General features: G+C 43.0%; 1 protein-coding gene across 1 annotated transcript in view; it reads right to left on the minus strand.

The window, feature by feature from the left end:
* The window catches only part of FASN (fatty acid synthase), a 40,214-nt gene extending 29,698 nt beyond the window's left edge, over positions 1 to 10,516 (minus strand). Inside the window, exons 1-6 of the mRNA XM_005495664.4 lie at positions 10,356 to 10,516; positions 4,339 to 4,485; positions 3,666 to 3,818; positions 1,969 to 2,142; positions 932 to 1,132; positions 381 to 503 (exon numbers count right to left, since the gene is read on the minus strand). Of these exons, the coding sequence (XP_005495721.2) occupies positions 381 to 503; positions 932 to 1,132; positions 1,969 to 2,142; positions 3,666 to 3,818; positions 4,339 to 4,465 (778 nt within the window). The 5' untranslated portion in view covers positions 4,466 to 4,485; positions 10,356 to 10,516. The remainder of the gene's footprint in view (positions 1 to 380; positions 504 to 931; positions 1,133 to 1,968; positions 2,143 to 3,665; positions 3,819 to 4,338; positions 4,486 to 10,355) is intronic.
* Between the last annotated feature and the right edge of the window lie 121 nt (positions 10,517 to 10,637).

The raw sequence follows: 10,637 nt of genomic DNA on the forward strand, positions 1-10,637 counted from the left end.
CATGTGAAGCTTTCTGTCACCACAATTGGAGAGCAGGAGAAGCTGGACAACAGCAGGGTAAGAGCTTTACAGTTATAATACTATACCTACATTTCTACCATCACTGCAGAAGTTACTGCAGAGATGTCTTAAGGAATGCTGAACTAGCAAGAGAACACTGCTATTACTTCAGTAAAAACCACCGCTTTTTTCCTTTAAGTTTTTTACAAAACAGGGTCCTGAACTTTGCATTATCAAAACCAGAAAATGAAAAAAATCCCCAAACACAAAAAAAATTTCTAAAACATCTAAAGAACCCTACAACAGACCACTTTTTATGGCCAAGACTCTAGACTGAACAGTTCTGTAGGTATCTCACTTTTCAGCAGCTCAAGACCTACCTTGCTCCTTAAAGCCATCAGTGTTAACTCCAGCATTTACAACTGTGGCATAGATCCTCTTAGCCATAGATCTCTTGGTCAAAAGAACAACAACAGCAGCTTCAGAGCGACAATATCCATTTCCTGAGAACAGAGAGGGAACAAGTCATGACTTCTGCTTTGCTTTGTAAAATGTTGCCAAACACCATGCAGGAAGATTACTGCTTATAATAGACTGTTTTGAGAATATGACAGATCTATTTCTTTTAAAGAAAAATGTCATGACCTAGAAAGATACAGTGCTCATCATAAATTTCACAACAGAAATTTTCCATCAAGAGACAGCTATTTTTTCTCCAGAGGCAGAGGGATGAACCATATGTATCAGTTTCTTCCTCACAGTTAATTTTCCAGGTTCAATAGAAGATGCAACATAGATCAGGGTATGGCCCAAACAGTGCACATTGGAACAACTACAAGGTTAGCTCTTTGCTGTATTGAAAGAGTAGCTGGTCACAAACTGTACAGTAAGTTACTCTCGTACAACATAAGCTTTTGTACTTATGCCTTACCTGAAGCATCAAAAGCCTTGCAGGCACCATCAGGACTAAGCAGACCCAGTTTCATGAACTGCACAGATGTGTTGGGTTTCAGCAAGAGGTTGACCCCGCCTACTAGGGCTGTACTGCACCGCCCATGACGAATTGCCTTATAAGCGTTTTCCAGAGCAACAAGACTAGAGGAGCAGGCTGTGTCAACAGTGAGGCTTGGTCCTTAAAAAACATAAGGAAAAACAACCTTAATATCCTAAATTCTTCTCCAAAGATGACAGGATGGGATTACAAGAAGCATATTAAAAACAATGTTAAATAATAGTTGCTTCAGAACATAGCACATAAACCTGATGCCATGGGAGGCTAGAATCACCATCTCTGCCTACTTAGAAGGTATGGCATGAGAAAAGTGGGAAAAAATTGTGAACAGATTTGCTTTAAGGGCATTTTTAAAAATTCTGTCTCTCCATCAAAAAGAGAACACAGCTTTACAGCAAAGTCTCATCTAATTACCCATTCTCGTCAATAAAAATCCCTTGTCCTTCCTGATGCTGCCTTTGCCATTATCTCTGTTCTCTGCTGCAATCCACATCAACTACCATTTCTCCATTCCCTTCAATACCATACATGGACTGAATCATACCCATGCTGGCAATTGCATCATTTCTGTGGCTCACCTACTTCTTCCACTTTACTCAAAAAAAAACCCCAACTGCTACAATCAACAGCAGTCTATCTCTGGTCTAGCCGACTTCCACACATCTTGGTACAAAACAGCAGTCCAAAGGCCATAAAGGCTTCCTGACATCACTGCCTTTCAAATGAACACCAGCAGCAGCAGCTCAGTTATAAAAAGCCTTACAGGGAGTCCTATCATATAGTCACTACATATTTTTTACTTTTCGTATGCCTCCTAAGAACGGTTACATGCTATTTTCTCTTTCCAAAAGGAATCTGTGCCATAATACCCATTCCAGTCCTCTACAGCAACTGTGGTACAATCATGTTTAAACTGCAATTGCTGATCAGCATCAACAGGTTTGGGGGACACTTACCTTTAAAGTCAAAGAAGTAGGAAATCCTGTTGGCAAGCATAGCACGCTGACAGCCAGTCATACTGTATCCCAAAAGCTCTTCTGGATCTTGGCTAAAGGCTTCACCAGCTTCTGACCCACTGCAACCAACCCATACACCTGCATCTGTGCCACGGAGGGTGCCCGGATTAATACCTATGGGGATTGGAAGGTAGATTATAGTAAACAAAATGAAGGGCAAACTGGGGAGATATCAGGTTCACTTGCATCAGTTCCCCAAAAACTTTTTATTGCCCCTTTCTGGCAGGCCTGCAGCATTGTTCCCTTACTAACCTTTCAACAGTTTCAACTGCAGACCTTACATGTCTTACTTCAGAGTCCATCAGAAGTTTGGTATTGGCTTTCCACCAGAACATACTTTGCCCTGACAAAGCTTTTCAGCTTAGCTGGGCATTGCTAGAGTCTTGTGCAAAAAAGTGTATGGACTATGAAAAGTACAAATGCTGACAGGAGAAGCTAACTGTTGATTTCCAGCAGAGAGAAAAGGAGCAGACTGAATGGGAGAAAAATCATGCGAGCACATCAGTATCTATCTCCAGCTGAGATCTGGAGTACAAGACAGACATGAGAATTCTTAAGTATAAAACCAGCCAACAACCAGAACAAGAAACAACTTTGCTCTAAAAAAAACACATGGCAAGGTCTACTGTCAGAAACCTCTGCTGTTTCTTCTCTGTGCTTAAGGCGTTCTGGAGACAAATACTCCATCTCCAGATGGGGGCTTACAAGCAGAGAAGCAAAAATTCATTTCAGTAAGTCACAGAATGTTAAGTGTTGGAAGGAACCTTAAAAGATCATCTAGTCCCAACCCCCACTGCCACAGGCAGGGACATCTTAGACTATACCACACTGCTCAAGACCCTACCCAACCTGGCCTTGAACACTGCCAGGGTTGGGGAACCCGCAGCCTCCCTGAACAACGTCTTCCAATACCTCACCACCCTAATAGTAAAGAATTTTTTCCTCATATCTAACCTAAATTCACCCTCTTTCAATTTGTAACTAGTCAGTACTAGTGAGGTGGTTCCAACTTTTTCCCTATCTGCTTATGTTCTGACAAGAAACTAATTAACATGAAGAATAAACTTCTTGGCTCGGTGGATAAGTAACCCAAAATCTCAAAACACTGGCAAGTGATAGAAGAGAGAGACTCCTATTTCTGAAAGCACACTTCCTAGGAAAGCCTTCTTTAGGAACAGATCAAATTCTACAGGCTTTCCAAGAATCTGGCCATTAGACAGGAATACATCAGGCCATCTGTCATTCTTTTAGACCATGCATGAGAATTCTAATCAAGTCATCCTTATTTTCCTTTTACAAAGGAATTATTATGGAATGTTAGGGTAGAAGAAAACAGAAAAGCTCTAGAACCATTGACTGTTGAAGTGATTTTGTCATACTGGTTTGTGGTTGTACCATATGATACAGGTACAGATTTACTAGCAGTCAGCACTGATTTCTTTGTTTGCGTTCCAGAGACAACAGCTTTGTTGTAACCCTTATACTGGGATCTAGTAACCCCATAGCATGTCTTGGATCTCCTCTCTAATGTGATGGCTTTCCCTTGTCAGAGTTCTCATCACACAAGTGCATGTCTACACCTGTTACAGAGAGACAATACAGCTTAATTCTCCCTCTTCAGTCATTCAGCCACTTACCTCCATCCAAAATAGCTTCATAAGAAACTTCCAACAACAAGCGAAGTTGAGGATCCATTGTGTTAGCTTGTTTGGGGTGAACCCCAAAAAAAGAGGCATCAAATTTGCTTAGGTCCTTGAGCTTTCCATTTCTCTTGGGCAGTCCATAAATTCCTGGGAAGAAAAATTTGACAGAGTCCCAAAATCCATAAACGGTGAAGCAGCTACAAGCTGAGAGACAGTACAGAATGACCACAGTTGATTTTCAATTACACATGAAACCTCACTCCCACATGCAGTACTCAGAGGGCTGCATGAGTATCTACTGACCTACCTCATCTGGGAATGAGAATGCTGCATTAGCAAAAACAATTGTAATTTTTAGGATTTCCCTGGATATAGCAGCAAAAGACAACTATCCAGTTTAACCATTTTTAATTTGGCAAGTTGTACCAAGCACATATAGTCTAAGCAGTGGTTCCAGTCAGTCACTAATTAAAAGAAAAAGAAAAGCTGCTTTTGACTTCTGCAAATCACTTCAAAAAAGTATTCTGTTACGGAATTTCTCGATGATTTACCAGAAGTTAATTCAGGTCTGGAAGGATTTCAATCTCATAAATTCTCTTTTCATAGGATAATTCCTCTAAAACACTCAGAACTCAGCGCTCCAAAAGGAGGGACAATAAGCACTCACCTGGTTTCCACCTCCGATCATCCTCTGTGACCATATCAACTCCATTAAGCAGGTTTTCCCAAAACTCCTGCAAGTTGTCAGATTCTGGCAGCCTTCCTGCAATGCCTGCAATCACCACGTCCTCCATCTCTTAACTTCTCCCTGTTGCTGAGATCCACAAAGCAATAAGGCTAGTAAGACTTCACACAGAGGAAAGTATATGTGTCTTGTCTTCCTGACATGTTGTGACAAACAAGCATATTTGCAGGAACACCCACACAGGAACAACCCACGGAGTCTCTACTATTAAAATAAAAAGAAAAAGATATCCCAACTAATCAAATGGACCATAAGACCTGTGGGGTTGATAAGGATGAAAAAAACCCGATCCTGAAGGAGCATCAGGCTCAGAGAACCACCAGTTTCTGTATGACAATCAGAAAATGAGTAAATCTACCTCTACTAAATGTGGAGCCTCTGTGAAGTCAGCAGAGAAGAAAGATTAACATGCTGGAGCACAGGTGGGTGGAGAAATTATGAAATACATATAGTAAAATACATAATTACAAGGCAAACCTAACAGGTAGCAAAACAAGTTCTACAATCATTCCGAAGTTAAATGCTAACTTAAGAATCAATAATCAAAAGATTTGTTGGATGTGAAAAAAAAACCAACCCCAAACAAACAAAACTACAAGACTGCACAAAACCACCCCCCCAGGTAAGTAACACAACCCTAACCCCCCCCAATAACTCTGAGCAAACAAAAACCTGACTAAAAACCCCAAACCAAACCTACCAAACAACAAAAAACCAAACAACCCCCCTATAAACACACAGAGGAGAAAACCCACACAAAACACAAAGATTACAGTACAATTCAGGATAATTTTAAATGTTAAAACCAAAGAATTAAGTGTTACATCTAAAGTGTTTCCTAACTGGACTCTGCACTGCCACATGTTTAAAGAACTGTGAATGTGGTACTGACTGTATGATAGAGAGTGGTGCTTTAAGATATGCTTTGGCAGAACAGATCTGGAATACATACAGGATGAAAACCATCAGCCGTTGTCCCAAGAAATTTGTATTCAACATCCCAATCTCAAATACCACAGGAGAGCATCATGCTGCATAACAAAGCATGGCAGGGCACCTGTATCAGACCACAGCACCAAATGATAGCTCGTATAATACATTCCTTTATCTTCTACGACAGTAAAAAACCTATTAACAACTAAGTAGAGAGGAGGCAAGGTAACTTGATGTTTAAGTTAAATTCAAATTATAATTTTAGATCCTAAGTAGGCAAGTTAAAGGAGTAGTGGAAATACCCATATATATGAGGGGAGCTTTTTTAAATATGAAAATAAATAAAAGTTGCAGCTGCAGGAACCAAAGAGAAAGTAAACATTCACAGTACTTCCTTAAATAATCCTTCTGGTAAGCAGAGGCAAACTATTCTTTAATGCATGGGATTTTAAACAAGTAAAAAACACAAAGGAAACTAGGCATTCAAACAACTGCAAGTCTGCCTTAAAAACTTTGAAGGAAAAGGTTTGTTATGAAAGACCTGAAGTTTGACTTCCATCAGGTATTATGCTACATAGTGGCATGCAGGCCCATTGCTTAAGTGCTGCTGGTGCTTGATCATCTTCTCCAAAATACAGCACTAATGGAGTCTCTCTGATGAGTGCTTAGTGGCTGGTTTTCCAACTCAGTACGTTTCATTTGGGCATTGTTTTGCAGCCTCTTTTGGGACTTCCTGATGCCTTTGAGCAAGAAACAGGCCCCTCTTCCATCCACGGACTACACTGCTCAGGCACAATGACACTTTCCCATAGCTGCACGAGGTTGCTGGGCTGTGCAGAAGGAAAGCAGAGCCTCCGTACAGCTGAGGTGTAGCTCAGCCAGAACGTAACACCACAGAGGCTGCCCGATTTCTTTCACCCTTCTTTCTTTCAGCAGTAATCCTGATTCACATCTGTGGAGTAACTGTGGAATTATGCAATACCTAACACCGAAGCAAAAGAGATGATTACTTCACCCAGTCCATTCCTTCTGGGAGCAGAAACAAGCGCTCCCACAAGGACATCTTGGATTTCTAGGTCTTGTGTCAAACACCCAAGCAACAGAAGGTCTATTCAACTCTTGTTCGTTTAAAAAAAAAGCCAAAAACATTAAGGCCAAAACGAGCAAAGCCCTTACTGAGAAACTAGTCCCCAAAACTTAAGTCGGTAGTAATAGGCCCAGTCCACTCAGAGCTGAAGAGCTTTACCACTCACACAAAACTAGCAAGTCAGTTTTATTACTGGCTTCATCACTGTACCTATGAAAACCAACCCAGGGCCACAAGTCTACTACACTTTCAGCATTTCTGTGCTGGGGCAGGGAAAGAGAGATCTTGGGCACAAAGTGTACTATTTAAGTTTAAGATATGAGATACAAGAACGATAACTTAAGTATGACCCAATTTTATACCTCAGCTCTTTGGGTGATGATCTCTAGGGAAAGAAATATAATTTCTGTTTCAGGGGACTGAAACATGACTTATCTGATTGTTCCTTCTCATCCCACATCTCTTTTCCGGAAGTATCAGAAAAACTCTATCTGGGTAAAACCAATCCACAAAACATTGCTTTCAGACAGTGAAGTAATAAAATTCATTAACAAAACAATTTTTGCCAACTTGTTTTGAATGTAGTTGAGCAAGACTATGTCAAAGGTGGAGAAAAAGATGTTGCAGTAATCAAAATTAGAAGAATAAGAGCCAAGAAGATAATTTTAACTTGGGTAAGAAGAGCCACAAATTAAAATATTTTAATACACAAAGAACCAGAAGATTCAGACTTGCCACAAAGAGCTCCAAATGCATACATCTAAGATAAAATAAAAATTATGGATTAAGCAGCAGACAGCAGAGAGCATCTGCTGTTGAAAAACAAGAGTGGTCAGAAGAAAAGTCATGAATATTAAGCCATCCCCAATTAAACAGTGATTACAGTAGTTGTTACAGTTACCAACAATGTTTTCAGTCTTCCTTGACAGATAGTAAGCAGGTAAACCATTTTAAAGTTGATTGTCTTTGCCCCCAAATGGTGTATTGCATTATTATTTTACTTTATTAGAGACGTGTTTTCCATAGAGCATTTTTTGACTATATGCAGCAACACAGTACATTGACAGATTTTCAAGTATAGGGCATAGCACAGATCAAGAAAGAACATTTATTTCTACAGATGTTCTAAAGGAGATTAGACTACAGAAAACATACAAACAGATTGCTCCTACTACCTCTGATGAGTGAAGTGTTCAAAAGCAACAGGTCCAAATAGGAGACAAAGAAGATAAAGAGGGACAAACAGGAGTCTTCTGTTTCTTAAGGCTGTATTTTCTGAATCCAACCAGACATCTACCATTCTTCTTCCTCAGTTTATCCTATGCGTTTGCTTGAACTGAGTTTGTGAATTCTCCTCAGACAGCTAGCCTTTTTGAGTGGAGAGAAGCAAACACACTACAGCTGACCTTCCCTTCCCTCCCTTCCCCTCAAAGTATCGGTGCAGTAGACACCTCAGTTAAGCCTAAACTACCATCTTGCTGGATTTGCACAATATTTTTTAGCAATTCTATTGTGTTGCTGACTCATTCAGTTTGTGACTAGTAATAACTAACAATCCCTTCTGGTATCAAAGCTGCTCTTAAGTTGAAATACTGTTTTCTATTGCCTTTAAAATATTTTTTCCAGTCCCTCACTAACTGGGCACCAAAAATTAATTTAAAAAGTATTAACCATCATTTTCTACCATCCCTGGCAGCTGTACAACTTTTTTACAATACTTTTCTCTACTGCTTCCCTACAGAAATTACCCTTGGACCATTAAGCATATAAGCTTTTAGAGAGAAAGAAAAGCCAAAAAATCCAAAACCAAACCACGAAGTGAAGGTATAATCTGATGCCTTTGCCTGCTCATACTTGACTTGCCAACCACTGGACATAAACTTATTCTGCTGTACCTTGTTCACCTAGGGTTTGGTGAAGAAAGGAAGGGGAGAGGGAGGGAGAAACAGCTGTTTGCAAAGGAATGATAAATAAAACCCAAATCTTGTTTTGCCTGATGCACATTTCCTTTTCTTGGGATCAAAGTATTTATTTCACTGTTATTTTGATAGCTCTCATCATGGTGGAACAGAATCCTTAAAGTTAGTTCTGCTATTGTTTCTAGACAGTCCAAATCTTCACCTCTTCTGGATCTCTCACTATTGTAAAATGAAACACTCATGACTCCTCTATAGCCTTCCTCAGCAGAGATATTGACAAAAGGACTGTTTTCTTTGTTTTTCAGTATGATTACATCACAACCCAGGTTTCCTAATCTCTGGCTATCATTTCTAAAATTTGTAATAAACTGTCCTTACACAGAAACTGAACTTACAAAGAGTTATAACGCTTGCCTCCAAAAACCCCATTCACAGAAGAGAGGCAAACACAGTCTGGCTTTCATTCTTTTGACAGCATTTGGCTACCATCAATCTGTATGTTACAGATTCAATTTAACAAAGACCTTTCAAATGCCTCTGCTTCAGGTAAGTATTTGTCCTGTCAACCACAACACAAATGAAAAGCAGTAGATTGTGTTTATATTTAAAAAGCACTACTTAGGGGGAAATGCAATGTAGTTCAAATCTGTAACTGGAGAAAGAGTAAGTTAGGCTTTATTCATGGAATCAACACAGCTTGGTTGATTCCCAAGTTGTCAGAAGTTACCTGTATAAAAATCTAAAGTCCCCAGTATGACTATATCATGTTTGTAAAACAGCTGTTCATAACTGCCCTCATTCTCTGAATTCACCCACTAAATGCAGCCTTTCACAATGTACTATTCTTTTCACTTTGTTTCAAGAAGGATAGAGGCTGCAGGAAAAGGTGAATCCTTTGCTCACGTGGCTTGAGGTTTCTTCTCCCATTTTTTAAGACAAGACATACTCCAAAGCCCCCAAAGGTGGTCTGACGGAGCAGGCAATTTACACACCCTTAACACTGCCTGTTTAAATTTAAGCATCCAAATAAAGCTATTAGCCAGGACAATACGCATTTGGTATCTTATAGGGCTGTGTTCCAGGGAAGGAATTCGGACTAAGAACCAAGCAGGTGCAAAACCAACCAAAGAGAGATCACATTCCTAATAGAAACGCATCGTCAAATCCATACTGGTGTACGATCACCGGGCTATTTCGTGTGGGCCGCTGGTTTATACTGAAGTGGGAAAGAACAGTTTAGCAATACACACGGCACGTTTTCTTAGATGGATTCCCAGAACCTACTGGCGAATTTCCCTTCCCAATATCGAGCGCCGATATCCTCCCGCACAAGCTTCTTCAGCCTGCCAGGACCGTGCCTTCGCGCTAACCCGGGACGGCGTGCAGAACGCGGCCCCGCTGCCCGGGCAGAGCGGCCCGTGCGGCCCTGGCGCCCACTCGAGGCCGGGCGGAGCTCGGCGCCCGAGCTGCGGCAGCGCGAGGCCACCCGGCCCGCGGCGGGCGCGGCCCCTCACGCAGCTGCTGCTGCCGCCGGGCGCGCGCGAGGACTGCGGACAGCGGGGCCCGGCCGCGTTCCCGATCCCGCTCGGCCCGGCTGCGGGAGGTCGCGGCCGTGGCGGCGGGACAGGCCCCGTCCGCCACCAAGATGGCCGAGCGCCAGCACCACAATGCAGCCACCTTGCCGGGCGGGCGGAGTGCGAGGCTGCGGCGCGGTAACCGGCCGCTGAAGTGGGGGACTGTCCCCAGAACGACCGCGGTGGGCCACGAGAGAGCGGCCCGCAGCAACAGGGCGCGGCAACCCCAGGGCCGGGAGCAGAACCTTCCGGTCGCGCGGACCGAGCCCGCGGACTCACGCCGAGCCCAGGGACCCTCATCGGCTACCCGGCGCAGAGGGCAAGATGGAGCCTCCCCAGCGCACCGGCGGGGCACAGCGGCCCGCGGAGCCTGGAGCAGAAGCTGCCGCTCTCCTGACCACGCCGCAGCCGCTCTCCCGCCGATACCTGTACAAGTGCGGATGGCTTCGTGTCGGTAACACTCCGTCGTCAGCTCAGTGCGGGATCGAGATGCTGCGGGGTGGACGCTGCGGCGGCGGGTGCCGGGCTGCGCACGGCCGATACTCCGCGCTCTCCTCACTATCTCCCTCTAGCTCCCACTCCTATTTAAGCAGTCGCCACCTCCAGCGGCCACGCCACATGGGCTGACAGTTTACGCCTCGCCGCAGTCCAATGAGAGCCGGGGCAGGGCCGCCCCGGTCAGACCCGGGGTGATGCCAACCCCTGTCC

This window comes from Zonotrichia albicollis, chromosome 19, assembly GCF_047830755.1.
Source record: "Zonotrichia albicollis isolate bZonAlb1 chromosome 19, bZonAlb1.hap1, whole genome shotgun sequence".
NCBI lineage: Eukaryota > Metazoa > Chordata > Aves > Passeriformes > Passerellidae > Zonotrichia > Zonotrichia albicollis.